The 20,311-nt window shown below is 34.6% G+C and overlaps 1 protein-coding gene and 1 pseudogene across 1 annotated transcript; both read right to left on the bottom strand.

Annotated features, from left to right (window-relative positions):
• Positions 1–3,015: 3,015 nt before the first annotated feature.
• On the bottom strand, positions 3,016–10,216 carry LOC113874432 (annotated as a pseudogene).
• Positions 10,217–10,953: 737 nt separating this feature from the next.
• Positions 10,954–12,705, bottom strand: LOC113874431. Its single transcript, XM_027512654.1, has 3 exons — positions 12,562–12,705; positions 11,437–12,441; positions 10,954–11,301 (listed from the first exon to the last, which is right to left on the bottom strand). The coding sequence occupies exons 1-3, from the start codon at positions 12,703–12,705 to the stop codon at positions 10,954–10,956; spliced, it is 1,497 nt and encodes a 498-aa protein (XP_027368455.1).
• Positions 12,706–20,311: the final 7,606 nt, after the last annotated feature.

The following is a 20,311-nucleotide window of genomic DNA, read 5'->3' as shown; positions in this document are numbered from 1 at the left end:
ATTTTACAAATAAAAATACAATTTGCATATAATATGATAAAAAAAATTATGTTTAATCAATTTTAATGATTTTTTATCATAATTATTCTAATTATCATTGCTTAAGAGATATAAATGAAATCTAAAAATTTAAAGTAAAATATGATAAATAAAATTAGACAGCAAAGTAAAACTATAAGGTTGGAAGAAAAGAAAAAAAAATATAGAGATAGGCTCAAACAAATAAAAAATAAAAATAAAAATAAACTTAACCGACAGAAAAAAAAAGCCTAATAACTAAACGAAAAAAAAAGAAAAAAGAAAAAGGATAATATAATAATTAACATCATGCCAAGTAAATTAAATGATATCCAATAGCTTAAACGTAGGCGCAGTGCTCGAATTGCATATTTGACATTGTACAATCAAATCATTATATTAAAATAATAGTAAATGTTAACAAATATAAAATAAATAAAAAATAAAAAGGTGATAAAAGGGATGATTTGAGAAAGTGCCTGTGCCTACATCTTACATTTCTATCAAATCAAGTACAACATACCTAATAAAATAATATGAAATTAAAAAAAAGAAAGAAAAAGTTGATTTAAGCATGATTTTGTGCTAGGGGCATACATCCACGCAGAATAAAAACAACTGAGCTTACGGAGAGCCAGTTTAAACGGCAGGGAAGAAATAATCTTATGCAGAGTAAGTTTAAGAAAACAATCGGAGAAGAAAAAAAATAAACTTACCGGCACGGCGATTCAAATGGTGGAATAGTTGTTAATGGTATATTACTTCTTTTCTTTTTTGCTTTCTTCTTCTCTTTCTTCCTTAAGACTCAGATCTTGTTCTTAAAAATTTTGCTCTCTCTGAAAATTTTTTGCCTTCTTTTTCCTTTCAAAAAAATCTCCCTCACCAGATCTCTTGCTTGAAATTTTATACTGGGTTTCTTTAGGGTTTATACAAAATGCAAAAATCTGAGCCTTTCCTTTTTCATGCATTTAGTCGGTTTTGAAACTGGGGTCTCAGATTGCATAGTGCAGGGATACCATTTCCATGAACCAGTCTCTTTTTTTTTTCAAAATTTTCCATTTTTCTGTAAAATAATTTTATTTTATTTTTATAAATTAAAAAAAATTTTGGAAGCCATTCCGAAAATACAAAAATTGGTATTCATAGTTGCCCCTCTTTACTCAGTTCATATCAATTAGAGATATTTTAAAGTTAGAGTTGATGAGAACTGAGTAAAGAAGTGAATCGATTTTTGTCTGAAACGAATAAGGTATACAAGGAATACAAAGACAAATATAATGAACACTCAGCTAATAGAAAAAGTTGTAATTTATGACGATTTGTGTTAAATGAAATGGTGAGACGACATTGACTTTTAACTAAAAACAAAGGTCGCTAGGTAGATACTGAGCTTAAACAACAGAATAAAAGGTGAAAAATGCCAGTCAGGTTCTGGACTATGGAAGAGAAGTAAAATGTGCATGTCAGGTTCTAGACTTTAACAGAAAAGTGAAGTGTGTCAGTCAGGATCTGGACTTTGAAAAAAAATAAAATGTGCCAGTTTGGTTCTGGGCTTTAACAGAAAAGTGAAATGTGTCAGTCAGGTTCTGGGCTTTGGTAGAGAAATGAAATGTGCTAGACAGGTTCTAGGCTTTGATAAAAAAAGTGAAATGTGCTAGGCAGGTGCTGGGCTTTGAAAAAAAAACATAAAGAGGCTTGGGTAAGAAAGATAAAAAGAAAGACAGAAAAATAAAAAGGTCAAACATGTTCTGGATTGCAAAAGAAAATAAAAGGATAGTCAGACTCTGAACTTTAGCAGTAAAAGTAAAACAGAAAAATAAAGATATCAATCAACTTCTGAATTTTGATGAAAGGTAAAGAACTCAGTTAGATCATAGTCTTGGACTGAACATAAAGGTTGTAAGGCAGATAATGAATTTAAATTAAACTTCAAAAGGTGATAATAGAGAAAAACAAATGCATGCTAATGTGATGATGTGATTGCATAAACTTAATGAATGTTAACACTTTGAATGAAATTTATTGAATGATGAGGTCAAATGCAATAATAAGACTTATTAAATCAGAACAAACTGTCCTTTTTTTTTCTCGAGGATTATAATTCTTCCAACCTTATCGAAACATGCGTGTCAAGGTTCATGAATGAGTAACTTCTTTGGTCAAGATCAATTCTTTCATGAAATTTGAGCTAGGTAAGACATCAATCAAATTGGACTGCCATCTATTTTTGAATCATCAAGAGGAGTCAACTTCTTTTGTCATGCTAAACTTATTAGGAGATTCATCAAACTTATTGTGTAGCTTATTATTGTAATCGTATTTTTAACAATTTGCATGTTTCCTTTTAGTATATAATTATTGAAATGACAATAAAAATGCTATTGAAGAAGTTGAGTAAACAAAGTGGTGTATATAAGCTGAATGGAAGGTGACTAAAGTCAAAGATAAATATTTTTGGAACATAGGATGACTGTAATAAAGAAATGGTGAATTTACAAAGAAGACTTACAACATGAGTAACAAAAAAAAACAAATACATCAAAGGATCAAAATGACTATGAAAATAGTGAAGTATTATGTTGATTAAGTGACGTCTTCCAGATGAACAGTGCTAATCTCTCATGTAAATTGATCATCCATTAACAAGACTGCCAAAATAAAATTGCCCCAGTATGGTATTTTGAATCCATCTTCCGTTTGATTCAACTTTAACCTCTCAAAATTGCCCCAGTTTAGTATTCCAATCGATCATATTTCTCGATTTGAAGCCCTTTCTTGCGACTGAAGTTAGTGCCCCTCTAAACTGCCCTCTCAGGTTTTCAGTTCAGTGTAGTATTTATTTGACCTTAATTTTTGCCTGAGCCGCTCTTTCGAGTTTTCAACTCACCAGGTCGCTCTAACTTTTGCCTAGGTCGCCCTTTTAGGTTTTCAACCTAGCGAGCTGTTTTCTTCTTCTTCTTTTTATTTTTTTTCTTCTTTTTTTACTTATTATTTTTTTTAAGCATAGTATTTTTTTACAGCATCAAAATTGATGGGGTTTAGAAGATCTTGTCCATCCATGTTTGTGAGGATTAGAGCCCTTCCTGAGAAAGCTTTTTTCACCACATATGGTCCTTCATAATTCGGGGACCACTTGCCACAATAATCTTTATGCGTTGGCAAAATCTTTTTAAGCACCATATCTCCCTCACTGAATTCTCTTGGGCGAACCTTTTTATCAAAAGCCTTCTTCATCCTTCTCTGGTATAGTTGACCGTGACATAACGCATTCAACTGTTTTCCTTCAATGAGATTCAATTGGTCAAAACGAGATTGCACCCATTCTGCTTCCTCCAATTTGGTCTCCATTATTACCCTTAAAAAGGGAATTTCGACTTCAATAGGAAGTACTGCTTCCATTCCATATACCAAAGAGTATGGAGTTGCCCCGGTTGAAGTACGAACTGAAGTTCGGTATGCATGCAAGGCAAATGGCAGCATTTCATGCCAATCTCTGTATGTCACTACCATCTTTTGGATGATCTTCTTAATATTTTTATTGGCTGCTTCAACTGCTCCTTTCATCTTTGGGCGATAGGGAGAGGAATTATGATGTCGAATCTTAAAATTGTCACACAATTCTTTCATCATTTTGTTGTTCAAATTAGTGCCATTGTCTATTATCAACTTGCTTGAGAGGCCATACCGACAGATCAAATCTTTTTTAATGAATCTCACCGCCACATTTCGGGTCACACTAGCATATGAAGCAGCCTCAACCCATTTTGTGAAATAGTCAATAGCAACTAGAATGAAGCAGCGATCATTAGAGGCTTTAGGTTCAATGAGTCCAATAACATCAATTCCCCACATTGAAAAAGGCCAGGGCGATGATAAGATATTCAAATTTGTTGGAGGAACATTAATATTGTCAACATATGTCTGGCATTTATGACATGTCTTTACATAACGAAAGCAATCGGCCTCCATTGTCAACCAGTAATATCCAGCTTGTAGAATCTTCTTTGCCATAGCATGTCCATTGGTATGAGTCCCAAATGAACCCTCATGAATCTCTTCCATGATCTTTTGTGCCTCTGAAGCATCCACACATCTAAGCAGAACCATATCGTGATTCCTTTTGCAGAGCACATCTCTGTTCAGAAAGAAACTCATTGCTAACCTCCTCAACATCCTTTTGTCATTTTCAGCAGCCTTTAATGGATATTCTTGGTGTTTGAGTAAATTTTTAATGTCATTATACCAAGGTTTACCATCAGATTCTTCTTCAACAATTTGACAATAGACAGGATGATCAAGCTGTTGCATCTTTATGAATGGCATGTCTTCCTTTTGACTCACTACAAACATTGATGACAAAGTGGCTAAAGCATTGGCTAATTGATTCTCCTTACGAGGAATATGCTGAAAAGTAATTTCGTCAAAATACTTCACCAATTCCCTAATATAGGCTTGATAAGGGATCAATTTGGCATCTCGGGTTTCCCATTCACCTTTCAGCTGGTGAATAACCAAAGTTGAGTCACCATATACCTCAAGAATTTTAATCTTTGACTCTATAGCTGCTTAAATTCCCATAGCACATGCTTCATATTCAGCTACATTATTCGTACAATCAAATAATAATCTAGCTGTGACTGGGATATATTGCCTCTCTGGGGAAATCAGTATAGCACTAATCCCGTGTCTGAGTGCATTAGAGGCACCATCAAACATCATGACCCATTCGTCTTTTGCTGAAGATTCTTTCTCATTAAACAACATCATTATATTTTCATCAGGAAATTCGTACTGTATTGACTGATAATCATTCACCAGTTGATGAGCTAGGAAATCTGCGAGAGCACTGCCTTTGATTGCCTTTTGAGTAACATACAAAATATCATATTCTGATAATAGGACCTGCCAACGAGCAATCCTTCCAGTAAGGGCTGGTTTCTCAAAGATGTATTTGATTGGGTCCATTTTTCACACCAACCAAGTCGTGTGACTCAACATATATTGCCTTAATCTACGAGCTGCCCAAGCCAAGGCACAACAGGTTCGCTCCAACAAAGAGTATCTAGCTTCATAATCAGTGAATTTTTTGCTCAAGTAATAAATGGCGTACTCTTTCCGACCCGATTCATCATGTTGACCTAAAACACATCCCATGGATCCTTCTAGCACTGTCAAATACATAATGAGCGGCCTCCCTGACACTGGCGGCACTAGTATCGGGAGATTTTGTAAATACTGCTTTATCTTCTCAAAAGCTTCTTGACAATCTTCATTCCATTCCATTCCATCAGCTGATTTTTTCGTAGCAACTGAAAAATTGGTTCACAAGTGGCAGTTAGTCGGCATATGAATCGAGCAATATAATTCAGTCTCCCCAAAAATCTGCGAACCTCCTTTTCAGTACTAGGAGGCGACATTTCCATGATTGCTTTTGCCTTGTCAGGATCAACCTCTATTCCCTTTTGACTTACTATGAATCCCAACAACTTGCCTGATTTTTTCACCCCAAAGGTACATTTGGCAGGGTTCAAGCGCAATTTGAATTTTCGCAACAGCTCAAACAATTTGTGTAAATATACAACATGGTCTTCTTCAGTCACTGATTTGGCAATCATATCATCCACATAGACTTCAACCTCCTTATGTATCATATCATGAAATAATGTCACCATCGCCCTTTGATATGTTGCCCCGGCATTTTTCAAACCAAAAGGCATGACCTTGTAGCAAAAGGTGCCCCAAGGTGTAATGAATGTGGTTTTCTCCATATCCTTTTCAGCCATCTTGATCTGATTATAACTCGAGTAACCATCCATAAAAGAGAAGAATGAATGTTGAGCTGTATTATCTACTAGCATATCAATGTGAGGCAATGGAAAATTATCTTTAGGGCTGGCTCTATTTAGATCCCGATAGTCAACACACATCCGAACCTTTCCATCTTTCTTGGGAACTGGCACAATGTTAGCAACCCATTGAGGGTATTTGGCAACAACAAGAAAACCTACATCAAATTGCTTCTTGACCTCCTCCCTAATCTTCAATGACATCTCAAGCTTCATTCTCCTTAATTTCTGCTTAACCGGGAAACAGTCTAGTTTTAGTGGCAATTTATGCTCGACTATGTCAATATCTAGACTTGGCATATCTTGATAAGACCATGCAAAGACGTCATTATAATCATGCAAGAGTTTAATCAACTTGTCGCGCTCTTGTTTTTTCATGAGGGTGCCTATTTTGATATCTCTCTTATCATCTTCAGTCCCTAAATCAATTGTCTCAGTGGGTTCATCATGAGGTTGGATCTCTTTCACTTCTTGATGGACCAATCTTAGAAATTCTGAGGGTAAATCAACATCACTATCATCTTCGACAGCTTGATTAATGGGACAATCAAAATTAGTGGATGAGATATTAGCACTGTTACTTTCAGACATGTCACTTTCGAATCTGCATTGTGCGAGAGTTGAGACAAAAAGAAAATAAACGACAAGATTCAAATGATAAAAAAAAAGACACGAAAGATTACTAAGAATTCAAATTGCATTTCATTTAAATATACTTAAAAGGAAACATGTGTCCCAATTTACAAAACAAACTGATATTTCAAATTACAAAAAGAAATCATATATCAGTGTTTTCAAAAAGTAATGATATCCTAAAGCTTTGGGACGAAACAATAGGATTAGCTTCAATGATTACTTTGAATGGCCATTAAAAATCACAGGAAGTTTGATGATCTCCCAATTGCCAACTTCTATGTTTAGTGGACAAATGCGGACTAGGTTAACCTCTCCTTCTTCTGGTGCATCCACATCAGCAGTAGCCACTGAGTCTTGAAACTCAAATCGAGCACTATAGAAGCTCTTCAGAAGATCACAAATGGGGACCCCTTCAGTCTTAGGCTCCCTACCTTTCAACCTGGCTAGTCTTCTTTCTTTCTTTTCCTCCATGACTCTTCTCTTATCAGCTTTAGTGGGCGTGTATCCCAACCCAAATCTATCTTTATTCTCATGGAGCTGTAACCAGTTTGTTGCTTTCGATATGACTTGCCCTAACATGTATCCATACTGACAACCTCCATCAAGCATGACTTTAGCAGTCATTATGGATGTATTAGACAATCGAGGCTTTAAGATTGGAGCTCCCTCTCAAACATAAGTAGCATTCGCAATCTCTAAAGCCACAAAAGAGGTCTCTAGAGTTTCTTCAGCAGCTTCAATATAAGGAGTGGACGAAGGCTTACTCACCAACACATATTCTTCACCGGAGACAATCACCAACTTATTATAATGATAAACTTCAGTTTCTGATGCAATGTGGATGGTACAACTCCAGCAGAATGAATCCAAGGCCTCCCCAAAAGACAACTGTAAGCTGGCGCGATGTCCATTACTTGAAATAAAATTTGAAAAGTGCAAGGACCAATTTGGATTGGGATTTCAATTTCTCCAATGACCTCTCTCCTTGTTCCATCAAAAGCTCTTACTATCATGGCACTAGGTTTCATATGTGACCCATCACAAGGTAATTTTGACAATGTTGCTTTTGGCATCACATTCAGAGAGGACCCATTGTCAATAAGCACTCTAGCAATAATGTGATCTCGACATTTCACAAAAATATCCAGTGCTTTATTGTGCCCTATTCCTTCAGCAGGTACTTCATCATCAGCGAATGTGAGATAATTGTTTGAAACAATATTACCAACAATGCCTCCAAACTTGTCGGTAGTGATATCATGGCTGACATGAGCCTCATTCAACACTTTCAAAAGAGTCCTTCTATTTGGATCAGAGTTCAACAACAGCGATAAAAGAGATATCCGTGCTGGAGTTCTGTTTAATTGTTCCATAACTTGATATTCACTTTGCCGAATAAATTTCAAAAACTCACAAGCTTCTTCATCTAACACTGCTTTCTTTATTTCAGGCATTTTCTCTTCGTCAGCATCTTCAAACTCACCCACTTTGGCTTTCCCCTTTGAGGATCTCTCTATCTCTTTTGTTCGCTCCTTTCTCAGCTCCTTAGGTGTGTAAATACGATCGCTACGGGTCATCCCACCAACACCAGCAATGTTTGAGACGACGAGAGTATCAGAATTGACACCTTGTGTTTGGTTTTCCTTAAAATTACTGACATAAACCCCTGCATCATATTTCCATGGTACTGCTTTGTTGTCCTTGTAAGGGAATGAAGTCGGTACTTGTATAGTGATGGGTCTAGGTCCATTGGTAGTTGGGGTATTCATACATTTGGTGTAACGAATGACCAAGGGTTTCGGGAAAGCTGAGGATTGCCCATCAACAGTCAAAACTTCATTTTTCTCCTTAAGGTGCCCGATTTGGACCAAATGCTTGTCCATCAGGGTTTGCAGAACATGCTTGAATTCTTCACAATCTTCAATGGAGTGGTATGCATTAGGGTGCAAATCACACATATTTTCTTCATGTACAAAACCCTTGATCAAGTCAGCCTTGCACAGCTCATCAAAAACAACCTTAAGAGAAGTGGTAACCTCTTCAACTTTCTTCTTTAAATCATGTGCAGACTCTTCCTCGACGGCATTTACCGACGATCCTCCATGCCCAGGTAGGGGATTACTCCTAATGTTAGGATTATCCTCCTTGAAATTCAGCCATTTGGCATTAATTAAGTCTTGCACTTTGAACTTTAATGCCCTACAATTCTCTGTCGAATGACCAATGCCACCAGCATGATACTCGCACTTAGCATTTGGGTCATACCCTCTTGGATAGGGCGGTTCTACAGGTTTCATTGGACATGGTACAACTAATGAACTTTGGAATAAGCGAGTTAGTAACTCAGTATAGGACATGGGGATTGGGTCGAATTGAACTTGCTTCCTTTCTTGATTGTTTTGGGCTCTTATTTGGTTGGGATTTGGGTTTTGGTTCCAATGTTGGGGTGGTCTCATGGGTGGTGCTATGAGAAAAGTAGGCGGAGCGGGTTGGTAGGGGCGCGACTGGTAAGATTGAGGACTTGGATTCTGTGAAACAGCATTGACATATGGGTAAGACATTTGAGGGTAAGGAAATGTAGGTTGGAATTGAAAAGGTGCAGGGTTAGGTCTGATGAAAGGAATTTCTCTTGGCTGGAAAGCTATAGCATTGGTCTCTCCTTCCTTCTTTCTTCCTGGACCATTTGTAAATTTCTTCAAATTGGAAGGTCCGCCATAATTGTGAAATATCTTACCACTTCTCATTCCTCTTTCTACCCTTTCTCCGATAATCACAATATCAGAAAAGTTTGATGAAACACTTCCAATCATCCTATCATAGAAAGGCGATTGGAGAGTATCAATAAACATCGCTACCATTTCTTTTTCAGATAAAGGGGGCTCCACTTGAGCTGCAACTTCTCTCCATCTCTGGGCGTATTCTTTAAAAGTCTCATCCTCCCTTTTTAACATATTCTGCAGTTGTAATCTATCAGGAGCCATATCAATATTGTACTTATATTGCTTTAGGAAAGCATCAGCCAAGTCTTTCCAACTACGAATACGAGTACGCTCAAGATGCATATACCAACTCAAAGCTCCTCCAATCAAACTGTCTTGAAAAAAGTGAATTAGCAGCTTATCATCATGGGCACGTGATGCCATCTTCCTACAGTACATGATCAGAGGACTCTTTGGGCATGTCTTTCCTTTGTACTTATCAAAATCAGGCACTTTGAATTTTGGAGGAACTATCACATCTGGGACTAAGCAAAGATCCGCAACTTCTCCAATACCATAGCTGCTCCCCTCTTCAAATATTTACAATTTTTCTCTGGATTGGAAGTGTTCCTCTGCGTAATTGGGCTGGGGTTCTTCTGAGGTCTTATAGGAATGGAATGGTGATATGGCTAGGTTTCCATCAAGACTAGGATTAGTGATTTGTGGTTGGTGGTGGATCAGTTGGTTTGGGGTAGGTATAGTGTGGGGTATATAAGCTTCTTAGGGGTGGGTATTTTGAGGGCAAGCATATGATGAGATGAATGTTTGGGTTGGTTGGATTTGTGGACCTGAAGGTTGTGCAGGATTGGGTTGATTTGATGGTTGGCCAGTGTTTGGTGCGTTCTCAGCTATTGGTGGTGTATAACCTTGGGGAAGGCCATATGGGGGAAATTGGACATCTTGTTGATTGAAAGCTTGTTGTGGAGGCCTTTCTACATGCAAGGTCAAAGGCACCATTGTTTCATGAGGAGGAAAATTTTGGGACGGTCCTTATGTAGGGGTAAAACCTAGTGGATAGGTAGGAGTGGGTTGTGCTGGAGGTGCTTAAATAGGGGTCCCCTCTGTAGTTCTTCTCTCTAAAGACTTCAATGCCTCTAGGATTTGTGTAATTTGTTCTTTCAGCTGATTAACATCGTTTCTCAACTCTTCATTGTACTCCTCTAACTCATCCATGATCCTTGCTTGAGCGCGAGTTCTATAAGGATGCTTTAGAAAACGTTTCTCCGTTATATTTGTTTTAATTTTCTGAAATAGTTTGTAGTCAAAAAAGAATTAATCAAAATGAAAAATGCACTTAAAAATAACAACTAAAAATTAAAGAATCATCACAGTTGTTGAGCGTCTTCAAGTCTTTAATGGAAATTAATGTAGGATCCTCGTCAAATGAAACACACCAAAATATAATCCATAATCAGACTAAAACATCAAAGTACATCAGAATTTGATTCAAAATACATCTTCTTTTTCCTACCCATACATAGTCTACCCATACCCCACATCATTACATCACCCCTTCCTAGCCCTAGCTATCATTCCTTTCATCTCTGAGACCAACCAATTGCAATGGCTGAGGAAATCTTTAATTTCTTGAGGTGTCGTGTAGAAAAAGTAGCTATCTCGGCCTTTGACAACATATATGGGACGTCATCAATCGCGGCATTAGCTAATGATGCAAGTTGTATAAAACGCTTGATCTAATACTCAATGAGTTTATCTCCTTCTTCTATCTGACCATCTTTCACTTTCACAATAGCTTTGTATTCTTTCATGATTCTAATCACTTCCCATTTTTCAGCATTAATTTCAGCCTCGCATGCCATGACAATTTTCTTTATCTGCTCTTCCATGTTTTGCACTCGTGTTTGGAGTTCATTGGCTTGAGTCAAAGCTTCTTCTTTATCTCCTTTTGCATTGTATAATACACCCTTTAGTTGTCGTTTCTCATATAAGGCTGCATTTCGCTCCTTCACCCTCAATCCCAATTCCTTGCTTGCAGCCTCAAGGTAACGTTGAACTTTGGCTGCATGGCTTTGCACAGACTTCTGCTTCTTTCAAACCTCTTCATAGGCTTGTTGTTTTTCACTGTTTTCTCTCTTCAAAATGGCGCAAGTTTGACGGCTCTCTCGAAGCTCCCTTTCTACCCTCACATTCTTTTCAATCATCTTAGCCAGTCTTACCTTTAATTCTTTTACTTCTTCATTCTCAAAGGGTTCTGGATTAGATGGCTCACTTTCTTGGGAGGTACTTGGATCTTTGAATGGCAACTTAATCTCTTGGACTCTTTCTTTAACCCATTGACGGTAACTTGCTTTCGCTGCACAACTTCTCACGCCTAACTCTTTTCCTTTTCGAACAACCTTTGCCCAAGCATTCCTTGCCTTTTGGATAAGCTCGATGAAATTTCCATCTTCATAATAGACAACAAAAGGAACCAACAATTCCTCAGCAGGTGGTCCCATCATAGGATAAGCGAGTTGACGTTGTCCCATAATTAGATTGTAATTAATACAACCCCGAGTACCCATAAGAGGAACATTTGGGTAATTGCCACAGTGATAAATAATGGTCGTTGACTGTTGCCATGGAGTGTGCCACCTGATGTGTCCTTCATTCACACTGGCTAAGTGATTAGCCCACTCTTGACCATTTTTCTGCCTAGTCTGAAACCTCAGCAAATTAGTTATCGGACACTTGATCTCACTTGGCCTTTTAAAGACATGAGTTGTGAGCCATATATAAAGCATAGGTAGACAACATATAATCCTCTTTCCTTTCCTTTCATGGCAGAAACTCAGTGTACAATAAACATCAGCTAGTAGTGCAGGGACAGGATTTTCAGATCGATTTTTGCATGCAAGAAACACATCTATTGATACTAAATCCACAAAGTTGTCATGCTTAGGGAAGAGGACAATGCCATAAATGGTGAGTGCTAGGACATCCATGAAAGTCTCCCAATCTTCTTTTTCTGCCAAATTATACGTTTGTCGCTCAAGAAATTCTCTTGTGAATCCCCTATTCTGATGTTTTTCTTGATAAGCTTGTTGTAACTCAGCTGGATGAATCCTTAAGACATTGGCGATAGTCGGCAGAGATGCATGATGTTCCATAGGGCGATATGGCTGTCGACCCTCCAAAGGCAAGTCTAGAATTTGCTCAAATTCCTCTAAGGTCGGAGCCAACTAAAAATCCTGAAAAGTGAAGCACCTCAACGGGGAATCATAATACTGGGCTAGAGCTGTTATGACATCTTCTTGCACATTCACTTCCATCAATATCAAAATATTTTCATACCTCCTCACTAAAGTGAGTTGTTGGACTGTCTTTAGCTTCTTTCCTAACCCTCTCAGACTAGCCGTGTCAGCCATTTTAACTCTCAGATGCAATTTCCTTCTCAGCTCAACTGATCTCACATCACTGCTACTTGATCCCACATTAATTTCCATTTTCTTGAATACTCAAACAACTTTGTGATTCTCAACCTATAAATAAAAGAAAATGATGAGAAATTATTTCAAATTTTGTATTTGTTTCATTAACATAGGATCCTAGTAGCCATAAGGATTAATATTGATTCTAAACAAATAAACGTCCATATAAGAATCAACATTAATCCTAAATGAATCAATAATCCACTAGGATTTTTATTAATGAAACAAATTTGTGATGACTATGATAATGCAAGAACAATATGAATCACTACCCTTTTTAAGTTCTTTTTTCAATTTTTTCTTTCGATAAATCTAAATTGATACTTATAAGGGTAACGCTTCATATGACAATGCAATGATGTAAGAAATTATGCAAATTGTCATCCTTAACCTTATTTCAAAACTGATTTTAAATTTATTACAAGTGTCACAAGGATGACAATAAGCATGATATTCAAATAAATGATATGCAATGATAAATGAAGTGATGATGATGTAAGAAAAATTAATTAAGAGAATCGTGTGAATCACTAGTCCTTATATTATTCCAAAATATAGTAAAAAAAAATTCTTCTCCTTTTTTATTTAAAACTTTAAAGCACTAATAATTCACATAATTTCTAAAAGAGTAAATAAGGAAAAAATACCCCCTTTTGTGTCCTATTTCAAGTCACCTAAAGGGTCTAACTTAAAGATCTACAACTTTCTTTTACGTGTAAAAACTCACAAAAGGTGGCTTATAATCATAAAAGGTCACTAGAGCTAAGATCCAATCCTTGATGTTGACCACAACAGTAGGGAGTCTACTAGATGCGAGACATCAAGAAAAGGTCAAACTCTAGCTAGGGTTTTCACGATAGCCAAATAGGACGTGCATCCAAAATGACACCGCTACATAACCCCTCTAATCCTAAGCATACTCAGACCCGGGTATAGGGGCCCACTCAAGGTGTGTGATGAATGTGTAAGTGGTAGTGTGTGAGGGAGCATACAAACCTTATCAACTCAATCAAAAATAAAAAGCTGCAAAAATTAAACAACACGAGAATAGCACAAATTATCGATAGTCATCTACCCTAGGATTAATAACAATATCAATATGAGTATACAATGAGATTACGCAATTCATACACGAAATACATGCACGAATACAAGAAACACTACAATTAATTCAAATAAATAAGAAAAAGAAAGGGATTAAACAAATAGAAACAAAATAAGACAAATTTGCACAATCAATTATAAAGGCTTGACTCTCTAAAAGATTTCCCGAGTGGAGTCGCCATCTGTCGCAACCGGGCGGTCGCAACGGTACGGCGAAAAACATTTTCAAAAATATCAGAGGAGTCGCCACCAAAGTTTATTTTAAGAAAAACCTTGGAAAAACTTAAATATAATACGATCTTTGAAACCAAAAATGAGTTCGGGAGTCATTTACGTGTAGGGAAGGTATTAGCACCCTACAACGTCTGTTTAAAAAACGGTTACTTAAAATTAATTGTGCAAATTCATTCTAATTTTGAAAAATATTTATTTAACTCCTAAACATTAATTATTTTTATTTTAGAAGAAGAAATATTATTTATTGAGATATTACTTGGATTACTTTTAAAAATTATTTTTGACTTGACAGGTTCGATTCCCGCTCCTACGTATCCCCGAGTGCAATGAGGAACTCAAAGCCACGTAGTTCTATCTAAAAATTATGAAATTAGTTTATTATAATTAAGTTTAGTAAAAGGAAATTTATTTTGAAATTAAAATTATTTTCGTAAAATTATAATGCTAGAATACAAGATAACGCGATTATACATGTACCTTATGAGAAACAATACAGAAAGTGAAGGAAGATCACATAACTATACTGCAAATCGTTAAAAATATTTTATTCGTAAATGAAGTATTTGAATTTTAATTTTGAGTATGATTAATGTTGAAAGAGAATTTAAGATAGCGTAAGCTATACATTAACCTCTTATAATTTTTGGATAATCGAAGGCAATGTAAATTACACATCGATATTATAAAAAGAAAATAAAAACAGTATAATATAATAAAAATGGAGAAAGGATTTGTTATTTAACTTATCGGAATCAGAGATATGATTCAAGAAATTTTAAAGTATAAAATTAATTTCAATTAATGAAATGAATAAATATATTTGAATTGATTAAAAAAATATTTAATAATAATAATAAAAAAATTAAAAATTTGTTTGATAAATTTATATGGTATAGAACCTAAGGTAATGTTGGTACACATAGGTTCTAATAAAATAATTTATTGTGTTAATAAAATAATTTCTATTTAAATTGATTGATTAGTAAAATAATGATTATGAAGAATACATTTTGATTGATTATTAAGATAATTTTATAATTTATTAAAGATGATATATGATAAATTAATATTGCCTAAAGTTTCGGTAACGTCAATACACGTAAACTTTGTTAATTTATAACATACAACGGTAGAGAAGCTACACACTAATGCCATAGATTGATGCAAATATTATGTTATATTATTATTACATTGAAGAGAGTAAATTACAAATATAAATTTAAATTATATCAACACTCTACAAACATACAATAAATAAATACAAATATTAGAAGGTAAATAATCAAAATAATAATTAAGACATAAATAATGGAATAACATAAACAATATTAAAGAGAATTTATTGTTAATATTAAAATAAAATAAATTTTACAAATAAAAATACAATTTGCATATAATATGATAAAAAATTATGTTTAATCAATTTTAATGATTTTTTTATTATAATTATTCTAATTATCATTGCTTAAGAGATATAAATGAAATCTAAAGATTTAAAGTAAAATATGATAAATAAAATTAGACAGCAAAGTAAAACTATAAGGCTGGAAGAAAAGAAAAAAAAATATAGAGATAGGCTCAAATAAATAAAAATAAAAATAAAAATAAACTTAACCGACAGAAAAAAAAAAAACGCCTAACAACTAAACGAAAAAAAAAGAAAAAAAGATAATACAATAATTAAGATCAGGCCAAGTAAATTAAATGATGTCCAACAGCTTAGACGTAGGCGCAGTCTTCAAATTGCATATTTGACATTGTACAATCAAATCATTATATTAAAATAATAGTAAATGTTAACAAATATAAAATAAATAAAAATAAAAAGGTGATAAAAGGGATGATTTGAGAAAGTGCCCGTGCCTACATCTTACATTTCTATCAAATCAAGTACAACATACCTAATAAAATAATATTAAATCCAAAAAAGAAAGATAAAGTTGATTTAAGCATGATTTTGTGCTAGGGGCATACATCCACACAGAATAAAAACAACCGAGCTTACAGAGAGCCAGTTTAAACGGCAGGGAAGAAATAATCTTACTTAGAGTAAGTTTAAGAAAACAATCGGATAAGAAAAAAAATAAACTTACCGGTACGACGATTCAAATGGTAGAATAGTTGTTAATGGTATATTATTTTTTTTTCTTCTCCTTCTTTCTTAAGACTCGGATCTTGTTCTTAAAAATTTTGCTCTCTCTGAAAATTTTTTGCCTTCTTTTTCCCTTCAAAAAAATCCCCCTCACCAAATCTCTTGCTTGAGATTTTATACTGGGTTCCTTTAGGATTTATACAAAATGCCAAAATCTGAGCCTTTCCCTTTTCATGCATTCAGTCGGTTTTGAAACTGGTGTCTCAAACTGCATAGTGCAGGGATACCATTTCCATGAACCAGTCTCTTCCTTTTTTCAAAATTTTAATGTAAAATAATTTTATTTTATTTTTATAAATTAAAAAAAAAATTGGAAGCCATTCCGAAAATACAAAAATTGGTATTCACACTATGACAGGACAAAACATATTGATGTGAGACATCATTTTATCCAAAAAATTGTTGCTAAGGGTGAAGTCGTGGTTCAGAAGATTCATACATCTGAGAATCCAGCTAATATACTTACTAAGTCTCTTCCAAAGGCCAAGTTCCAACATTGCTTGGACTTGGTTGGTCTCTCCAGCACTTGAACGCCCTTCGAAGTTTAAACGACATCGAGCAATTTATCAAAACTGATCCAAGGTGGAGATTGTTAGTCAAAATTGGATGGTGTTAGTCAAAATTTGTAGGCACAATTTGTAGGCACCGCTAATTTGTGGTTCAGTTTTTCAATTGGCACTGACAGACATTTAATTCATGTAGGCACCGTCTAAAATTGCATCGAATTGTCAAAATTTGTTACAGTAAGTAAGTTACTGTAGCAACATTGAAAAATTAACAAATCATTGTAGCAAATTTTGCTTATAAAAGACAATGAAGCAACGGAGGTTTAGGCGCACATCATTCACGGATCAGTGAAAAAGAATTACTGAGAGAAAATTGTGAGTGTTATTTTGTAACTCTTATTCCATTTTGAGAGAGTAATTATTGAGAGAAAAATAGAGAGATTTATTACTCTTTGCCCTCATAATTTTAGAGGACTTCTTGTACTCTCCCTTTTACATAGTGGAATAACTTTGCTCGTCGTCGTCCGTGGATTTTTTCTCTGATTTGGAGTTTTTTCTACGTTAAAATCTTGTCTCTATTATTCTCTTTCTTCTCTTTATTTTCAATTAAATTCGATCTAGTCTTCTGCATTGCATTGATACCTCAACATCTTTAAAATGCAAGTTGAACAAATTGAGCTTCTTTTTCATTGACTCAGCTATAACATTAGGCTCCTCTGAACTCATTGTTGTCTAGGTTCCACAAGTTTAACACCTCATCCCACTAGCTTCTTAGATAAAGTTGAAGGCTTGGTTGGACTTTTTCCATGTTCTTTTACTTTTTCCATGTTCTTTTGCTCCCAATCTTTTCCCAAAATGCTTCCCATTGGATTAGGTTCTACCTTACACTGAATGAATCTCAAGTTACTCATCATGAAAACATAACCCAAAGCAGGGTTGATGTAGTCTGCCAAAGTGCTCTCTAAAAGCTCTGTTATTTGAGTCAACCGATCCTAAATTGAAGGAGAGTCCATGGTGTGTACTGCAAAAACTTGGTTATCAGAAATTTCTTTAACCTCGCGAACATTATTTGGATTCCATAACTTGGCGGGTAGTTGGATGAAGTAAGTCATAAGGAGGAAAACAGTATCTTGAGAGCAATTTGCTGCATCAGCCAACACTCCTCTTCAAACGCAGCTTCCACTATGAGCTTGACAATTTCACGAAGGTTGTTAATAATTATTGTCGGCAATGAATCCATCACCTCAGCATGTTTGACAACCACATTGAGAAGCATTCTATCCTCTCCCCTTCACGCGCTTGTATGCAATCCACCTGACAAGAGAACCATTGCGCTTTTGTGAACATGAGCCAACTGCGGAAATTGAAGTCCATTTTCAGTATTGGCTTGGCTATTTGCGGGGACTCTGAATCCACCTAAATGATGCTGGCATCACTCATAAACGAATGTGTGACCTCCTTTACCTTTACCTTGGTATGCTTACCAAACAAATAAAAATTTATAAAAGAAATTGATTATCTTTTCTTCATGTTAAAAAATTATAAGAGAACATTAAGAAGGCCGAATGCATGCCAAGGGTAATAAAGATTAATTCATGCAAGAAAAATATGATATATACAATTCGGTGCAAGACATATAATCATGTAATTTTGTTTGAAAAGATATCAAGCTGGAACTCTCTACGCTCACATACTATGTCAACTATCCAATACTGTAAATTTTATTTGATGCTATTTTTTGTTTTTTTGTTGTCGAGACAACTTTTTTTTTTTTTTGCCTTTCAGACTTCTCTTTGCTTTCTGTCTTTTTTTGTTTTTTGCTGCTATTTTCTGTCTTTTTTTTTTTTCTCTCTCGTTAACTCTTCATAACACATTTTTTTTTTCACATTGTTATACACTAGCAGATCAAGTCATGCAAAAAGTCATAATAAAAGGCCCTGTCCCAGAAGAGATGCGACAAAAAAAGACGTGTGTAAAATTAAAAATAAACAATTCAAGCGTTCGTTCAAACATATATGAGGAGCATTTCAAGTGAGAGATAATAAAATAATAATATCTTAATGGGTATTCAGTCGTGACAACAAAAAAGAAAATTACTGCAAATTATTAATGTCAAAATAATGGTCACAGTAATCTCAATACTGAAATTAACACAAAAAACAAGCATACATACTATGCCAATTATTCAATACTGCAACTTTTTTGGCTGCTACTTTTTGTCTTTTTTTTTTCTTGAGGCTTTTTTTTTCTCTCTTATTCATATACTCACAATTGTGTTGCACCATTATTTTTCTCTCTCAGTAACTCTCCACAACACATTTTTTTTCTTCTTTGTTCTTTTTACAAAGTCAGTCGTTCCAGTGACCCACATGACAAATTCAAATAGAATGGCAGCGCATGAAATCCACCACAAAATTCACATATGAAAGATTGCAACAGAATAAGAGCACATGAATCAGATTTTGAATACCAAATGGTAGTCAAAAGATTACCATTACTCGATGGAGGATCCAGATATGAACGAAGAATGTGGAGGGAATAACTGAAAAGCACTCCAACAATCCCTAACCATAAAGTTATCTTCATCAATTGTACTATTAGACTTCCACAAGCAAAATAGAGGAGATCCATCACGATTCCAATGTGAACCTGCCTTGACAATCCAAGTGACATGATGACAAAAGCAGAATAGGAAACTAGGCCATATGAGTTTGGTTTTCTTTGAACATTTCATCCTAAAAAAATTAGTATACGGTAGTGATGATCATGGCAAAAAAATGATAAGTGAGCTTCCATTTGTAGAGTCCGCATATTGGGTGAGCGTTGTTGTCCTATCTTTGCGAACAACAGTGTAAAGTAGAATCTTCCACTAGCTCCACCCTCCAACTAAATGTGTGAAAGTGGTGCTAAGAGCGTAACATATGAATCCAACAACTGAATAAACAAGACAAAGAATTTGCATGAGATTCAACATTGTGATGTTTAGCAAGGTTTCTTTCGTCGTGAAAAGAAAATCTTTCGAGCATGAGATAAGATTGAGCATTTGACTCGAAAGATACCCTTCAATTTACATAGAAATTAGGAGGAGGAATGGAAATTTACTAAGATAGAATTCTTATTGTAATTAATAAATTTTATTATGTAGAAAAATATATAAATTTACAAAAAAAATATTTTTGATTAATATTTGTAAGGTATTGATTACAATTTACATTTACTCATTATATTCATCATTCTTCATACTATAAGTGTCTTTTATATAAAATAATTACGTAAGAGTTGAATAAAATTATTATAGATTGTCAAAATCTTCATTTTATACTGAATATTTAAATTTAAAACAACTTGTTCGAGTTAAAATATTTTCATATTAGTTAACCTATATGCTTAATATTCTGTTATATTTAAAGAAAAAAGAAAAAAATTAATTTTAAATTTTTTTATTAAATATTATTTCATTCTGTGCAATATCCTACAATACACAGAATAATATTTAATAAAAAATTTAAAATAAATTCAAGTTGTCTAATTAAAAGAATAAATTAAGCTTATTAAATTTTTAAAAGTTAAATAGATTATTTAGATATACAATAATCTAATTAAGGTATATAACTTCAATTAA

Source organism: Abrus precatorius, unplaced genomic scaffold (genome assembly GCF_003935025.1).
Source record: "Abrus precatorius isolate BTA unplaced genomic scaffold, Abrus_2018 Scaffold8, whole genome shotgun sequence".
NCBI classification, from domain to species: domain Eukaryota; kingdom Viridiplantae; phylum Streptophyta; class Magnoliopsida; order Fabales; family Fabaceae; genus Abrus; species Abrus precatorius.
The sequence above is the reverse complement of the archived record's forward strand: the minus strand, read 5'-3'. Positions and strand labels throughout refer to the sequence as shown.

Bases quoted from the DNA above. Each gene is read 5' to 3' on its own strand.
- LOC113874431 (XM_027512654.1), bottom strand. From the start codon at position 12,705: ATGGAAATTAATGTGGGATCAAGTAGCAGTGATGTGAGATCAGTTGAG. The intron at 12,442-12,561 runs GTGAGGAGGTAT...CAGGATTTTTAG, and splicing joins CAGTCCAACAACTCACTTTA to TTGGCTCCGACCTTAGAGGA. The intron at 11,302-11,436 runs GTAAGACTGGCT...TGAAAGAAGCAG, and splicing joins AAGAAGTAAAAGAATTAAAG to AAGTCTGTGCAAAGCCATGC.